Genomic DNA, 17,763 nt, shown 5'->3' on the forward strand with positions numbered 1-17,763 from the left:
AAAATAACTTTGGGGAGGTGAGGAGTGCAGCTGCTACAAGTTCACACCCTCCATATGTATATGCAAAGGAACTGGAGTTCTTTAAAGCTCAAAATTGGAACCACTTCTTGGGGGGCGGTTACCTGGCTTTGTTGGGTACCTGCTCCCACTTCGGGCAAGATCACTGCGGCATTCTGTGAGTATGTCTTGCCCCCAACCCACTGCCTTCTGGAACATACACTGGTCTCAGAAGACTGCGGGACCATTCGGAATGTGCAGCCCGAAGGCTTCACTGCCGGTTTCCCTTAGTAAAGATGCCGGCACCTGCACTCAAAGCCAATTGAAGAATCGGCTCAGGTGCCAAAATTGCTGTATCCCTGGACAGGTAAGTGCCCTTATATTAAAGTCAGCAGCTACAGTATTTGTAGCTGCTGACTTTTTTTTTTTAATTTTTAGGGAGACTGGAGCTCCTTTAAGTCCATTTAAGAAATGCAAAGGTAAGCTAGCATCTATCAGATTACATTTTTTGCAATATGACATAATAATGTAGTGATGCACAAACTGTTTGAATTTGCAGTACACAATCAAGTTGGGAGGACATCCATTGTGACCTTTAGGCTGGGTTCACATTGCTGCGATGCGGGAACGCCGCGAATCCGCGGCGTTTTCCCGCATCGCATACCTCCCGCCGGCAGTTCACACTGCCCTATGCGGACGGCTGGGGGTGTCAATGTTATGTTAATGACACCCCCAGATCCGTCGGCATATCGCAGTGCGATCTGCCGACTCGCACAGGAATCGGATCGCATGGTGTGAACCCCCATGCGATCCGATTCCGTTGCGGACCCAAAAAAGGGTCCCGTGCGAGTTTGCTGCGGGACCGCTGCGAGTTCAGCCATACTATCTGTATGGCTGTACTCGCAGCGCTACGGAGATCGGATGTGATTTGCTGTGCGAATCACATCCGGTTCTCCCCCCGCAGCGGTGTGAACCCAGCCTTAAGAGGAAGAACCTGGCAGCCATGCTCATGGTGATGCTGGGGACACAGATTAATCCACACCAACAACCTCTCCGTTTGCATTCTGTCACGCTATTACCAGAGGAAGAATCTGAAGTTTGTTCCAGTCCTGCTGTTAGGCCTAGGGCAATGGCAATATAGCCATTTGACCTGAAAGAGGAAGAGGTGGCCTCCAAAAATACTGAATGACTGCTGCATATTTTCAGTGTAATTTCTGACGAGCTTGACTCTCTCCACTGTAAGCTAACCACATTTGAGTCTGATAAGAGCAGGAGGCACTGGAATGTTTTTTTTTTTTGTTTGTTTGTTTGTTTTTTTATTTTTTTTTAGATGAGACTGACTGTGCATTCACTCCTTCATTCCACATCTGGCCCTCCTGGTTTACCAACATCGATTCAATGCGGCTCTGAACTGAGTGATCAAACACCACTGATCGCTCAGTTCTCTCTGACCACTCTAGCAGGGAGCCGTGATGGCCAGTCAGCATCTCTCTGCTTTCCCCTCCAGTGCTTGGGGGGGGTTAGGGTTTGCTGAGAGGCTGAGGAGCTAGGTGCCGGTGCAGCCATCTGAGTAGATCGCAATCATATGATCGGAATCTTTCCTGAGCCTGGACCAGCTAAATGACGTCAGCTGACAGTGAACTTTAGCTCCCTGTTGGCTGAAAACCTAGACACAGGAGTGCAGAACAAACTGCGCTCCTGTGATCCTAAAGCTTTGTTCATACTTCTCCTTCATTGTGAATATTAAACTTTCATTGAGCTGAACACTATTTTGGAAGAATGTGATCTGATGCACGACTTGGCTGGCGATCCTAATCCTAGCAATGCGTCAATACTGGAAATACAAACATTTGCTGATTAGCTACATTTACACTGGCATAAGTACAGCGTTTTCTTCCCCCTTTTTTTAAATTTTTTTTTTTATTATTATTATTTTAGTCCTCCTAAAATATATGAATACTTTTTTATTTTTATTTTTTTATTTATTTTTTCAAATTGCTTGTACGAGCAACATGATGTGAATTGTTTTTGGGAGAAAATAAAATCTGTTCATTTACTTTTCTTAAATATATAAATAATTAATAAAAAAATAATTTTAAAAAGCATTTTTAAATGTGCAGATGTCTTGGTGATGTCATAATGGTGTTTGTTTATGCACTTTCTGTTAGAGTGACAAAAACCCCTGTCCATGTTCTCCTCCTACATTGTCACACACTTTTTTTGCAGTGAAAAGAAGCTGCTGTGACAGCATACATTCCACAGTATGTGCTTTAGCAAACAAACCGTCTTTCAGTTAGGCTTTACATTTTACAATAATGCTGTTCCCTAGGATTGCATTTTCCATTTCTCATTGTTTAACCTCACCTGTTCTTTCGTCTGAGTATAAATAACTTGTGACATGTTTTGGTCTGAAAAAGCTAGAGCTTAACCACCTCAAGACTGGACACTTTTACCCCCTTACAGTCCAGGCCATTTTTCAGCTTTCAGTACCATCACACTTTGACAATTACTAAGTCATGCAACATTGTACTCAAATGAAATAAAAAATTTAAAAAATTGGGACCGATTATGGCTTTTTTTTTTTTTTTACTGGTACTTTAATCACGGCTGGGTTTTTGGCAGAAAAATATAGAATTATTTTTTTTTTTTTCTTTGTTATAAACGTTTGCACATAAATAGTCCTTTCTTGATAAATGCTGGCCAAAATGTATTCTGCTATATTTCTTCAAAAAATAACCAAAATACAGGGGTAGGCAACCCCTGCCAATGGTGCCCCAAGCTGCACGCAAAGCTGTTTTTGTCAGCACTTGACTCCGCCCCATCAGCAGAATAGCACAGGGAAGTCAGTGAGACTCGAATAAACAGAAGAAAAAACAGCGCCAATCTAAGTGCAGTATTGTTGAATCAAAGACATTTAATTTGTGAAGTTATGCACTCACACTCTACCAGAAGGTTTCAGGCACATCATGTATCTAGAGGGCATCGCAGGGCTCTCGAGGAGAAGCGGTAACTCGTTCGGCTGTATCTCTCGTCCGGTGGCGCCGGTGGTTCCCAGAGTCGCACGGCTTGGTGTAACAGCGTCAGGGAGGTCCGTTCGTCCGTTCGTTGTTATGTTGAGGGGCGCACTGCGATGACGTTTCGTTGTGGTTTACGTTGCACGCGTTCGGAGCATGCGTGCTCCTTCATCAGGTGCCTGATGAAGGAGCACGCATGCTCCGAACGCGTGCAACGTAAACCACAACGAAACGTCATCGCAGTGCGCCCCTCAACATAACAACGAACGGACGAACGGACCTCCCTGACGCTGTTACACCAAGCCGTGCGACTCTGGGAACCACCGGCGCCACCGGACGAGAGATACAGCCGAACGAGTTACCGCTTCTCCTCGAGAGCCCTGCGATGCCCTCTAGATACATGATGTGCCTGAAACCTTCTGGTAGAGTGTGAGTGCATAACTTCACAAATTAAATGTCTTTGATTCAACAATACTGCACTTAGATTGGCGCTGTTTTTTCTTCTGTTTATATGTCTTTTACAAGGTACCTTCTATCCTTGAACATGCTGCCTACCTGCCTGTGCTAAAGAAATCATCCCCTTTCTATGACTATTTTCCACAACCAGTAACTGTGGACTATAATTTGTGATCCTGCCAGCTATCCATTACTTCTGCTGCATTTACTGACATACACAGCAAGGATTGCAAAACTCTGTGATAAGCAGACTTGACATCCCTAAATCCGCCACACCAATTTATCAACTTCAGCGGTTTTTTTCCCCCAAACCTTTTTCCCCTCCCCCATAAAAAACCCCCTCTTTTTTCCTTCCTCACTCCCCCCATCCAGGACATATATAATCCAGCAGCGCAACGCACAAAAAAACTATTTTTTCTTAGTGAGACTCGAATGCATTCCAATTTCAGAATTCCCCACACCGCCCTTGCACTGAGGTGGAGGCACTGTACACATTGTAAAAGATGGGGAAACCTTGTTTGGTTCTCTAACTTTACTGTAGATGTCATCGTCAGTTTTTGTGATGGGGAAGAGATTGGGTGCAGTTCTGCTGGGGGGGAGGAGTTGGGGGGGGGGGGCTGGAGACTGTCATTGGCCAATGCTAAAGCCAATCACAGTCCTGCTAGCCCCATCCACCATCTGGAGGAAGATGACTCGCTTGGTTGCCACTACCAATGTCAGAAAGAAAGGGTTTCACTGTGATGAGAAGAGAGTTACAGTTGATGGAAAGATTCACTGGGGGGGTTAGTGTTTGGGCAGATGAGAAGGGTTCATCAGGGGGGCAGGTGTAAAAGGAGGTGCATTGCTGGGACTTATGAGCAGGGGGTTACAGTGGTTGGGCAGAAGACCAGGAGGAATAGAGGTGGGGCAGAGGAGAAAGGAGGTACATTGGTGGAACAGAGGAGCAGGGGGTTACAGCGGTGGGGCAGATGTGCAAAGGAGAAAGGGGGTACAACGGTGGAACACATGAGCAGAGGATTAGAGTGGTGGGGCAGAAGAGCAGGGGGGGCAGAGGTGGGACAAATGTGCAGGAGGTACAGTGGTAGGGCAGATGAGAAAGGGGGTTACATTGGTGGGGCAGATAAGGTTCAGGGGTGAGACAGATGAGCATGGGGGGTACGGTGGTGGAGCTGATATGCAGGTTGGTACAGTGGTGGAGCAAATGAGAAAGGGGGAACATTGGTGGGGCAGTTGAGCAGGGGGTTACAGTGGTGGGTTCAGTTGAGCAGGGGGGTACCATGATCTGAGGTGTGAAGGTGCATGAATTGGGGCTGATCTGGAGTTGCAAGGATTGGGGCTGATCTGAGGCGTGAGAATGCACGATGTTAATTTCTCACTACTAAAGTAGGTTTACAGCCTTTTCGTGATTGAGCGTGTGAAGTTGAATTTTTTTTATTTTTATTTTTTTTAATATAAAATCGGCACGTTTCATTTCTTTGAAAATGTTTTTCGGCACACTGCTCAAAAAGTTACCTACCCCTGGTATAATAATTTAGTCTGTGTTATAGGGTCTACAAACCTGTGTGTGTGTGTGTGTGTGTGTGTGTGTGTGTGTGTGTGTGTATAATGGGTATAGAAAAAAAAATTGTTACCCTTTTTAACCACTTCAGCCTCGGACCAATAAATACCTTAAGGACCAGAGGTCTTTTTGCAATTTCGCACTGCGCTGCTTTAACTGGTAATTGCGCGGTCATGCAATATTGCACCCAAACGAAATTTGCGTCCTTTTCTTCCCACAAATAGAGCTTTCTTTTGATGGTATTTGATTGCCTCTGCGATTTTTTTTTTTTTTTTTTTTTTTTTTTTTTTTTTTTTTTGCGATATAAATGGAAAAAGAGCGAAAATTTTGAAAAAAAAAGATATTTTCTTCTTTTTGTTATAAGAAAAATCGAATAAACTAAATTTTAGTCATACATTGAGGGCAAAATTTATTCAGCCACATGTCTTTAGTAAAAAAAATGTCAATAAGCGAATATTTTTTGGTTTGCGCAAAAGTTATAGCGTCTACAAACTAGAGTACATTTTCTGGAATTTACACAGCTTTTAATTTATGACTGCCGATCTCATTTCTTGAGGTGCTAAAATGGCAGGGCAGTACAAATCCCCCCCAAATGACCCCATTTTGGAAAGTAGACACCCCAAGGAAATTGCTGATGGGTATGTTGAGCCCATTGAATATTTTATTTTTTTTGTCCTAAGGGATTGAATAATGACAAAAAAAAAAAAAAAAAATTTTTTTTACAAAAAGTTGTCACTAAATGATATATTGCTCACACATGCCATGGTTATATGTGGAATTGCACCCCAAAATACATTCTGCTGCTTCTCCCGAGTACGGGGATACCACATGTGTGGGACTTTTTGGGAGTCTAGTCGCGCACGGCACCCCGAAAACCAATCACCACCTTCAGGATTTCTAAGGGTGCAAATTTTTGATTTAACTCCTCACTACCTATCACAGTTTCGAAGGCCATAAAATGCCAAAATAGCACAAAACCCCCCCAAATGACCCCATTTTGGAAAGTAGACACCCCAAGCTATTTACTGAGAGGCATGTTGAGTCCATGGAATATTTTATATTTTGCCAAAAGTTGCGGGAATATTACAAACTTTTTTTTTTTTTGCACAAAGTTGTCACTAAATGATATATTGCTCACACATGCTATGGGCAGAAGTCAAATTACACCCCAAAATAAATTCTGCTGCTTCTCCCGAGTACGGGGATACCACATGTGGGGGACTTTTTGGGAGCCTAGCCACGTACGGGACCCCGAAAACCAAGCACTGCCTTCCGGATTTGAATATAAAATGCTATAAAAAACAAACTAACCAGAGTCACCCGTAACACTTATACGGTGATCAGTGGTGAAAGGGTTAACTAGGGGCAATCAGGTGGTTCAAATTTTTATTAGGTAGTATATGGGGGTCCCTGGCGCTATATAAAAACCTGACGGGGAACCTAAATAACTAACTGGCTAACCAGCGTCACCAGTGACACTTATACTGTGATCGCTGGTGAAAGGGGGTGAAAGGGTTAACTAGCAGCAATCAGGGGGTTAAAACCATTATTGGGTAGTATATTGGGGTACCTAGCGCTATAAAAACCTGGCGGTGAACCTAAAAAAATAACTAGCTACCTAGCGACACTGATGCAGCGTTCAGAAAAATTATCGCTTAGTGACACTGGCAAAAGGGGGTGAAAGGGTTAACTAGCGGAAATCAGGGGGTTAAAACCATTATTGGGTAGTATATCGGGGTACCTAGCGCTATAAAAACCTGGCGGTGAACCTAAAAAAATAACTAGCTACCTAGCGACTGTAGCGACACTAATGCAGCGATCAGAAAAACGATCGCTTAGTGACACTGGCAAAAGGGGGTGAAAGGGTTAACTAGCGGCAATCAGGGGGTTAAAAACATTATTGAGTAGTATATCGGGGTACCTAGCGATATAAAAACCTGGCAGTGAACCTAAAAAAATAACTAGCTACCTAGCGACACATGCAGCGATCAGAAAAATGATCGCTTAGTGACACTGGCAAAAGGGGGTGAAAGGGTTAACTAGCGGCAATCAGGGGGTTAAACATTATTGGGTAGTATATCGGGGTACCTAGCGCTATAAAAACCTGGCGGTGAACCTAAAAAAATAACTAGCTACCTAGCGACACTAGCGACACATGCAGCGATCAGAAAAATGATCGCTTAGTGACACTGGCAAAAGGGGGTGAAAGGGTTAACTCTAGGGGCAATCAGGGGGTTAAATCTTTATTGGGGGGTGATAGGGGGCTACCCTGGACCTAACACTAACTGTCCTGACAGTTTTTACTGTCACAACTGACACTGAATGCATTGATCAGTAAAGAAATGATCAATGCAATCAGTGACACTGTGACTGGGGGGGGAGGGGGGGGGATCGGGGGGGGTTTGTGTGCCTGTGTGTACCTACATGTCAGTGTAGTGTTGGTGCACACTTACTTTTACTGTTCTCCTCGTAGTCCGGTCAAAAAGACCGCCCCGAGGAGAATGACATCACTTCCTCCTTCCTGTGTAAACAATACACAGGGGAGGAAGCTTCTCATTGGCCAGGAGCGATCCAGAGGGGGTGGCCGAAAACCAACGGCCATCCCCTCATCACGGAGCGCTCCTGGACCGAATCGGACCGCCGTAACCAGCGGGAGGGGGTCCGATCGGACCCCCCACCCGCTGGAAGGCAATCACGTAGATGTACGTGATTATGCCTGCCTGTGCCATTGTGCTGACGTACAATGGCAATACGGCGGTCCTCAAGTGGTTAAAATCACATTTTGTTGCTTTGCAGTCTGAAATGAAGACCGCTTTTGTTTTATCCAGCTGTGTTTACTACAATATCCAAGTGAAAGATAGAACACCAAAATGTCAGAAAAAAAAAAAAAAAAAAATCAAAAACAGAATCGCTGAATTTGAAAAAGGGTCACACCCCCCCCCCCCCCCCCTGCTAAAAATGACTTGTAAACTCAATAAGGTGTACCTAATCACCTTCTCAATGGCACACAAAGCTTTTTGACTGAGATTAGCTGTGGTAATTTTGATTAGCTCGGCATTAAGCCGAGGTTCGCACTGACAGCGGGATTTTATACCTGCATGTGGGTCCGACTTTGGGGGCGATTTCAGACACATCTGTGTGGGTTGCTGCACAGGTGTCTATACAAATTGCACCCGGCGGTTCAGTGGTGCACTGCCCATTGATTTCAATAGGCAAGGGCGCTTTAGGAGTGGTCTATACAGCGCTGCAAAGCTGCTGCTTGCATGACTTTTTTTTTTTTTTTTTTTTTACCATCCTGCAAGCGCACTGCTCCAGTGTAAAAGCATTTGGGCTTTCACACTGGAGTGAGAGGATGGGCACTATTTTAAGCGCTATATCGCCTGTAAAGCGCCTCAGTGTGAAAGCAGCCTTCGTGTTGATGGGGGAAGGGAGGGGGAATCCTTCACTCTGCCCTTTTATATTCTGACAATGGTAGGTTTCATTGCCATCAGAATATAATGATCATGGCTGCTGGCTATAGTTGCCACCAGTGATCGGGGGGGAAAAAATAACCGACAGGCTGGTTGTACCAAAGTCGTCCTTGGTACAAGCAGGCTGACCATAGATGGATCAAAGTGCAGGTGAGTTTCATTGATCATGACCCAATTTTTGTTTTTGTTTGACGTTCTCCAGTTGCACCACTGGCTGGTTCCAGCATCTTGCAATTGCTATACTCGCTAAGAATTATATAGGAAGCCAGTCTTCTAGTGCAGTGTTTCTCAACCTTTTTTTAAGTCAAGGCGCCCTTTAAAATTATGCACAATGTTGAGGCATCCCATACTAAAATGTAAAAAACGTAGGACACCCAACACTAGAGGTGACTTATTCTTCCAAAACAAATACACCTTTGCACACTGGTACTGATTTAGTACTCCAATGGTTCTCTTCTCCCTCAGTTTCTCCATCACTCAGCTACGGTGACCTGATGAAGAGGGGCAGGGGAGGTGCCCAACATTCTTCTTATAAACTGATGATGTCACTGGTTGTTAGGACTGGCTGTAAGATTTTAAGTGCGCAAGGAAAACTTGTGGCTTTGTGTAAGTAAAAGTTAATCCATTGGCTGGCATGTATACATAAATTGGGCACCCTGGTTGAAAAAGGCTGTTTTATGCCGCGTACACACGGTCGGAAATTCTGATTGTGTGTGGGCTCTATCTGACTTTTTCCGTTGGAAATCCCGAAGGAAAAAGTTCAACAACAAAATACGATCTGACTTTTTCCGAACGTTTGTAGAGAATTCCGATGGACAAAGTGCCACGCATGCTCAGATTAAATTTACGAGACCAAAGCTATTGGCTACTAGCCTCTATGTAGTCCCGTCGTATGCAACGAACGCCGCCTCGTTCCGCGTGATCGGATTTTCCGACATCTTTGTCCGATCATGTGTATGCAACAAAAGCTTCGGCCAAAATCCGTCTGAAAAAATCTGACGGATTTTGTGGTTGGAATGTCCGACCATGTGTACAGGGAAATAGTGTGGTGAGGGATTTTAATATCCTGCTTCTAAAACAGGACAATTTCAGGTGAACTTGGGATGTGGAATCCTGTCACCGAGAAAATTTAAATTGAACAAACTGATCCAGAATTTAGTTACCTTGGGGAATTGCCAACTGGTTCCTGCTTGACCACAACATCTGAAACAATGAACTGATGAGTCCGGATGGGAAATTTGCAACCCTAACAAAGGAACCATGTACCACCTGAGGGTTTTGTATTTGGACTCTACTAAGGTTGTGTTGACAGAAATTTTTGACTGTTTGCTATATCCTGCCAGTCTGATAAGTGTAATGTAACATTACGATCATGCTTCCACTCCCAGCACATACATATTTTTCATTTATATATTATATATCTTTTTTTTTTTTTTAAATCAAGAGACTGCATTGTAGCTGCTACCCTGTTGCAGATATGGATGCAAATGATAATTTGTTACATTTTAGTATCAACAGCTTCCCATTACATGGGTTTTCCCTAATCACAGTCCTTTATTCTGTATTGTAAGGTTGGTATATTATGTATTATTTCTGAATAGCAAAAGCACTTTTAGGAGCCAGATCTGGACCATTCAGATCCACCTGTCAGTTTTTTTCAGCGGATCTGAATGGTCGCTCTATACATCTCTACGAAGCGACGGATGCCAGTGGTGACTGGGGGGGGGGGGGCCGAAAAAGCTGCAGTAAAAAGCCTGAAAAGAACTGCACTTGGTAATCTCACCTCAAGAGAACCTGTCACGTTTCTCTGTATGGGCATGGTGACAATCTTTAACTCTATACTCATGATAAATATCTAGTGTGTGTGTGTGTGTGTGTGTGTGTGTGTGTGTGTGTGTGTATATGTATATATAATTTAGCTTGTACTTTATGTTGTACCATCATTGCGTCATTACATTTTTCCCTCTAAGATGTGCACAGTAGCTTGGCAGATCTATCAAGATGGTACCATTGCTGAGAGTATTGGTAGTATCTCTCAAAATATTACTCGTAAGACACTCTAATTTTTTATATTGTAGATGTTATACTTCTAATTGTTTTGATCCAGAGAATTTATATGTGGAGGCAGGACTTCACATCAGTAAATTAACCCAATGTAGTGATGGGCTTTACAAGAATAAAGATTTCTGCTGTTCCTTTCACTCGGCACTGCAGAACTGCCACTTTAAAAATCAAACCAAAAGCTAAAACCTGTCAGAATGAGCAGTGAGTGATTCTTCGGAATGGAAATTGTGGTGTTCATGCATGGGAGAAGCAGAGCCACACTAGGAGAGCTGTTGGAATTTGTAGAAGACTGTGGGGCTAAACGGGGACAGGTTTGTAGGAAAATCAGATCTAACTAGTTTTTACTATGGTAAAACAGTTCTTAGAAATGTGTGGCAGTTTTGCCACGAACGTGAAAATACCATCACGCCTCTCATTTTATAGATATGTAATGACTTATTTATTTTGTGTACAGTTACCTGAAAAGCGTTCCAATAAACTTTCTTTTCTTTAGTTGAATCTGCTGTTGCTGCCTTAGGCTGACCGTGACATCATTCTGTGTTATCTCCAAGCAAGTCTGTCATCACAATGAATCTTGTAGTGGCAAAGCTGTTGTGCCTGCTAGCAGTATTTGTGCTGATGATGCTGGGTTCGCTTGGGCCTGTCAAGCTAATTGTGCCAGATATTGAGAGATCTTCCCATTCACAAAGGATCCTTTCCTTGTGTAACTCCTTTGCTGGAGGAGTATTCTTGGCTACGTGCTTCAATGCCCTGCTTCCTGCAGTGAGAGAAAAGGTATAAACACGCTTTTGTTTTTACATATAACCTTTCATTAGGATGTGTTACTGTAGGTGAGAAAAAAAAACAGCTGGTAACCCTGGGCTGCATAAAGCTTTTCTGAATTTCTATTCTGACCTTTTGGCCTCCTACTCCAGGAGCATACATATATGGCAATAAAATATCGACAGAGGGTTTTAACATTTTACCCATTCTACTAGAAAATGTATCTTATTGCAGGTTCTGTCCTAGATGCAGAGAGATCTCCCTTTCTGTCTGTCTGTCTGACACCTGTGTAATACGGACAGTGTGGAGAGTCTACTTTTGCTTTACTAAACTATTAGTTATCACTATTGGGGTTATTTTCTTCTCACTTTTTATCAGGACAAAGAGTGGAAATCTCTCCAACAAAAAACACATTGTAGAAACAGTGTGGCAGGGTTAGAATTTTTTACTGTTCGTGCCTCCTTGTCCTAGTGATGACACAGTCATCACACGGAGGACAAGCCCTATGGGTTGACTGACCGAAAATAAAAATGTAATTCTTCCCTCTGTTCAAATTATTTTTTTTTTTAATTTGGCTAGAGTAAGATGTTAAATAGACCAGACGTGAAGACAGAGACAGAAATGGCTGCTAGTTTGACAATGGTTGTAACCCGATCTGAATGCCTGTTCAGATCATAATGTGATGACTGGTGTTCTTCCACAAGTGATCTGCTGCTGCACAGGTACCTGAGCAGGTCTGGTCTCCACACTCCACTGACCAGATCCAGACTCCAAAAAAAGTTATAAGAATGAATATACAATGTATAATGTGCATGTCCTAAAAACAACAGGGGTTTTTTTTTTGTTTGTTTTTGTTTTTTACCTTCCTGGCTAACCAGCCTTCACCGAACGAACCTCAAATGCTGATGTAAACTGACGCAATGCCATTCAAATTTTTAGCAATTGTGAAAAAGTTACCATTGTACTAATTTGTGCTCTCACCAACCTGACCAAATGGAGCTTCCCCTTTCTTGGGTGGCGCTCTGTTTTTAACCTCGTCTTAATGTTGCGCTAACCATTTGCAAAAAAATATTTTGAGCTTTACCATTCTTCTATGTTACATAAAGTTGCATTATGAGATATAAATTTACCGTATATACTCGAGTATAAGCCGAGATTTTCAGCCTCTTTTTTGAGGCTGAAAGTGCCCCCCTCGGCTTATACTCGAGTCATCGCTGTCTGCCCGCTCGATCAGCGTGTCGAGCAGACAGACAGCGGCCATTCTGATTCAAAAGCCGCGCCTCCGGCTCCCCCTTCGCCTGTGATAGGCGGAACACTGAATTTCCCAGCAGCCTGTGTTCCGCCTATCACGGACTTCGTATCATCCTCGTACTACGGACGAGGATGATACGATGTACGTGATAGGCGGAACACAGGCTGCTGGGAAATTCAGTGTTCCGCCTATCACAGGCGAAGGCGGCGGCGCAGCTTTTGAATTTTACAATGGCCGCCGAGGCGCCGACGAACGAAGAGGGCACGGGACGGAGGCAAGGCACAGGACGGCACGGCACGGGACGGGACGGGACCGGAGGCAAGGCATGGCATGGCGGCGAGGCACGGCGGCGAGGCACGGAGGCAAGGAGGCTCGGCACGGGACGGAGGCTCGGGACAAAGGCTCAGGACACAGGTAGGCTGGACAACACACACACACACACACACACACACACACACACACACACACACACACACACACACACACACACACACACACACACACACACACACATGGATACACACACACACAGGGATGGATGGATGGATGGAGACACACACACACAGGGATGGATGGATGGATGGATGGAGACACACACACACAGGGATGGATGGATGGATGGACACACACACACACACAGGGATGGATGGACGGACACACAGGGATGGACGGACACACAGGGATGGACGGACACACAGGGATGGACGGACACACACACAGGGATGGACAGGCATGTCTTACCCTCGGCTTATACACGAGTCAATAAGTTTGCCAGTTTTTTTGGGGGTAAATTGGGGGCCTCGGCTTATATTCGGGTCGGCCTATACTCGAGTATATACGGTAATCAACAAGCTTTGATGGTTATATTTAGAGGTAAATATGAGGGTGCACAAATAATGTAAACTTTGGACAAATAGGAAATTTTATTTAGAATTTTTTATTTTATTTTACGGTTTAAAAAAAAATGTAATTTTGTGTATCTAATTTTGCTACCAAATTTAAAGCCTACAAAAATGTATAATACATTGGGGTAGACTGCAAACACCAAAAAAAGTAATGTGCAAAACTGAGATGTTGCCAAAAGCAAAATAAACGGAAGACAGGACTCAAAGGTAATTTGGAGACAGTGGCTCAAATTCAAGAGGTTAAAGGAGAACTGTTCTTTCCTCTTCTCAGTCCCTTGCCAATGCTGACATCTGCTTTTGGGATCTCCAACCATTTTGATTGGCGGTGTCAGGATGACACAACTCCCATGCATGCACACACGATTTCATTCATTCCAACAGGTGACGGGATTGTACATTTGAGAGAAACTGGGGTTGATCTACTAAAACTGGAGCGTGAAATCTCTTGCAGCTGTACATGGTAGCCAATCTGTTTCTAATTTTTGCTTCTTCAATTAAGCTTTGTCCAAAAAAACCTGGAAGCTGAAGCTGCACCAGATTTTGCACTCTCCGGTTCTAGTAAATCAACCCCAGTATGTCTGTTCTGCAAGCCTAGCTGTTCTCAAATTTTTAATTTTTCTGCAAAGATTAGCTTTAGAGTAGCAGAACCTAGTAAATGTCTGAGTTACAAATCGTGGTAAATATTAAATATCCTTCCTAACTATATCCATACACTTTAGTAATTGGCACTCTGTTGAATAAAGCAATAGGGCTTATTTTGTGGTGCAAACGGTTAATAAACGTGTGTTTTTACAAGTTTTTTTGTTTTGTTTTTCAGTTTGAGGAAGTCCTAAAAATGGGCAATGTCAGCACAGACTATCCACTGGCAGAGACTGTAATGCTGGTTGGATTTTTCCTCACAGTCTTTGTGGAGCAAGTAATCTTAACATTCCGGAAAGAGAAACGTTCATTCTATGATTTGGAAACCTTAAATGTGGGATCCGATGCTGGTAGTGACTCTGAATATGAAAGTCCATTTATTTCCTCCAACCAGGACAGCAACCAATATGAAAGAGGCCACAGCCACCACACTCATAGTCTAAATATCAGAGAACTCTCCAAGTCTGGTCCTCTTCGACTTGTCAGCTTAGTGTTTGCACTCTCTGCTCATTCAGTTTTTGAAGGTTTGGCACTTGGCTTGCAGGAACAGGGGGATAAGGTGCTAAACCTGTTTGTAGGTGTTATAATTCATGAAACCTTAATTGCTGTGGCAATGGGTGTGAACATGGCAAAAGCAAAAACTTCAATGAGCGATGCTGTGAAGATGGCTGTTTTAGTGAGTATAATGATTCCTATAGGTATTTCAATTGGATTGGCCATTGAGAGTGCCCAGAACATGGCGAGCAGTATAGCTTCAGCTCTCTTACAAGGCCTTGCAGCGGGGACTTTCCTCTTTGTTACCTTTTTTGAAATTTTGGTGAAAGAGCTCGAGGATAAATATGATCGTTTACTGAAAGTACTTTTCTTGGTTCTTGGATATGCTGTTTTGGCAATACTAGTCTTCTTTTAAATGGTAGATAAGAGTAAGTGTATTTATAAATCTCTTAGAATAGTAAACCTACTTTCCACCACCTTTTTTTTATTGCCTTGGTTATATGGGTATGCTAGTAACAAAGGCACAATTCTTTATTTAAACCCATTTTGAAAATGGCATACTAGGTATAACATACACCCCTTTTTTTTTATTTATTTATTTTTTTATTTATTTTTTTATTTTTTTGTGGTAGTCGGGGACATGGAAGGACTTAAATTTTTAAAGCATTTTCTATTGTCAATAGAAACTTTTTTTTTTTTTTTTTTTTTTACAAATATAATTGTTTTGGTCAGTTTTATTTATTTTTAAGTTTATACATTTTATAAACTGATTTTTTTATTTTATTTTATTTTTTACTTCTATTTATTAAAATATTTATTTTAAAAATATTTAATACATGATCACGTATTCACTGGTGTTACATGGCATTATGGTGTTTCTAAATAGGAAAACGGTAATACCGTATATACTCGAGTATAAGCCGAGATTTTCAGCCTCTTTTTTGAGGCTGAAAGTGCCCCCCTCGGCTTATACTCGAGTCATCGCTGTCTGCCCGCTCGATCAGCGTGTCGAGCAGACAGACAGCGGCCATTCTGATTCAAAAGCCGCGCCTCCGGCTCCCCCTTCGCCTGTGATAGGCGGAACACTGAATTTCCCAGCAGCCTGTGTTCCGCCTATCACGGACTTCGTATCATCCTCGTACTACGGACGAGGATGATACGATGTACGTGATAGGCGGAACACAGGCTGCTGGGAAATTCAGTGTTCCGCCTATCACAGGCGAAGGCGGCGGCGCAGCTTTTGAATTTTACAATGGCCGCCGAGGCGCCGACGAACGAAGAGGGCACGGGACGGAGGCAAGGCACAGGACGGCACGGCACGGGACGGGACGGGACCGGAGGCAAGGCATGGCATGGCGGCGAGGCACGGAGGCAAGGAGGCTCGGCACGGGACGGAGGCTCGGGACAAAGGCTCAGGACACAGGTAGGCTGGACACACACACACACACACACACACACACACACACACACACACACACACACACACACACACACACACACACACACACACACACACACACACACACACACACACACACACACACACACGGATGGATGGAGACACACACACACAGGGATGGATGGATGGATGGATGGAGACACACACACACAGGGATGGATGGATGGATGGACACACACACACACACACAGGGATGGATGGACGGACACACAGGGATGGACGGACACACAGGGATGGACGGACACACACACAGGGATGGACAGGCATGTCTTACCCTCGGCTTATACACGAGTCAATAAGTTTGCCAGTTTTTTTGGGGGTAAATTGGGGGCCTCGGCTTATATTCGGGTCGGCCTATACTCGAGTATATACGGTAGCTGTTTGCCTTTAGAGTCTCTATATCTCTCTCAGAAACAATTGAGTACTGTCTGCAATACTTTTTTATTTTATTTTTTTCCCCACTTCCCGACCGGCGCACGCCGATGTACGTTGGCAGAATGGCACGGGCAGGCATTTTGGCGTACAGGTACTTCCAATTTTAAATGGCGCCCTGCCATCGCGAGCACGCCGCCGTGAGTCTGGTCGCGGGTCCCGCGGACTCCATCGCCGCAGGCATACCCGGGATCGTCTCACGGGGCGGCTGAACTGGGAGATGTCGTTTGTAAACCGCATCTCCCAGTTCTGCCTAGCAAGAAGTGACGCTGATCTCTGCTCCATGTGATTGGAGCAGAGATCAGTGTTCACTAAAAAGCCCAGCCCCCCACAGTTAGTAACGCACCCCTAGGAACACTTAACCCCTACACTGCCACCCACTGGTTAACCCCTTCACTGCCAGTGTCATTTACACAGGAATCGCTGCATTTGTATAGCACTGATTGCTGTATAAATGACAATGGTCCCAAAAATGTCTGACGTGTCCTCCATAATGTCACAGTTGCAATAAAAATCGCTGATCGCCACCATTACTAGTAAAAAAAAAAAAATATTAATAAAAATGTCACAAAACTATCCCCTATTTTGTAAACGCTATTTACTTTTGTGCAAACCAATCAATAATTGCTTATTGCGAATTTATTTATTTTTTTTACCAAAAATATATACAATACGCATCGGCCTAAACTGAGGGAAAAAAATGTTTTTTATATATATTTTTGAGGGATATTTATTATAACAAAAAGTAAAAAATAATGTTTTTTTTTTTTTTCAAAATTGTCGCTCTATTTTTGTTTATAGTGCAAAAAATAAAAACCGTAGATGTGATCAAACACCACCAAAAAAAAGCTCTATTTGTGGGGAAAAAAAGGACGTCAATTTTGTTTGGGAGCCATGTCGCATGACCGCGCAATTGTCAGTTAAAGCGTCGCAGTGCCGAATCGCAAAAAGTCTGGTCTTTGGCCAGCAAAATGGTCCAGGGCTGAAGTGGTTAATTTGCACTAACATGTAATTTTTCAGCATGAGCTTTTAGGGTATGCCCCTTTTATCAAGGTTCAGCCAGTACTAACGCACAAAGTTTTAGCAGAGCGTTAATAGGACAATCTCTCTTAAAAAAAAAAAGGGGGGGGGGGGAGAGATCCCCACACAAATGTACACAGGTGTCCTTTCATGAAGCAGTGAAATCTATTCACTGCTTCATTCTCTGGCACTCACAGAGGAGATCTTTCTTCTCTGTATGCCAGTTTATAAAGCGGAGTA

At 43.6% G+C, this 17,763-nt stretch overlaps 1 protein-coding gene across 6 annotated transcripts in view; it reads left to right on the forward strand.

Moving 5' to 3' along the window:
• The window catches only part of SLC39A3 (solute carrier family 39 member 3), a 38,154-nt gene extending 23,065 nt beyond the window's left edge, over positions 1-15,089 (forward strand). For 5 of the 6 annotated variants that reach the window (XM_077475877.1, XM_077475876.1, XM_077475875.1 and 2 more), the window contains 2 exons: positions 11,053-11,333; positions 14,296-15,089. In XM_077475877.1, the coding sequence (XP_077332003.1) occupies positions 11,127-11,333; positions 14,296-15,027 (939 nt within the window). In that variant the 5' untranslated portion in view covers positions 11,053-11,126 and the 3' untranslated portion in view covers positions 15,028-15,089. Of the gene's footprint in view, positions 1-556; positions 596-11,052; positions 11,334-14,295 lie in introns of those variants that run through there. The other variant, XR_013272225.1, reaches the window with a different exon arrangement.
• Positions 15,090-17,763: the final 2,674 nt, after the last annotated feature.

Source organism: Lithobates pipiens, unplaced genomic scaffold (genome assembly GCF_037356315.1).
Source record: "Lithobates pipiens isolate NorthernLeopardFrog02 unplaced genomic scaffold, aLitPip1_a1.2 Scaffold_13, whole genome shotgun sequence".
NCBI lineage: Eukaryota > Metazoa > Chordata > Amphibia > Anura > Ranidae > Lithobates > Lithobates pipiens.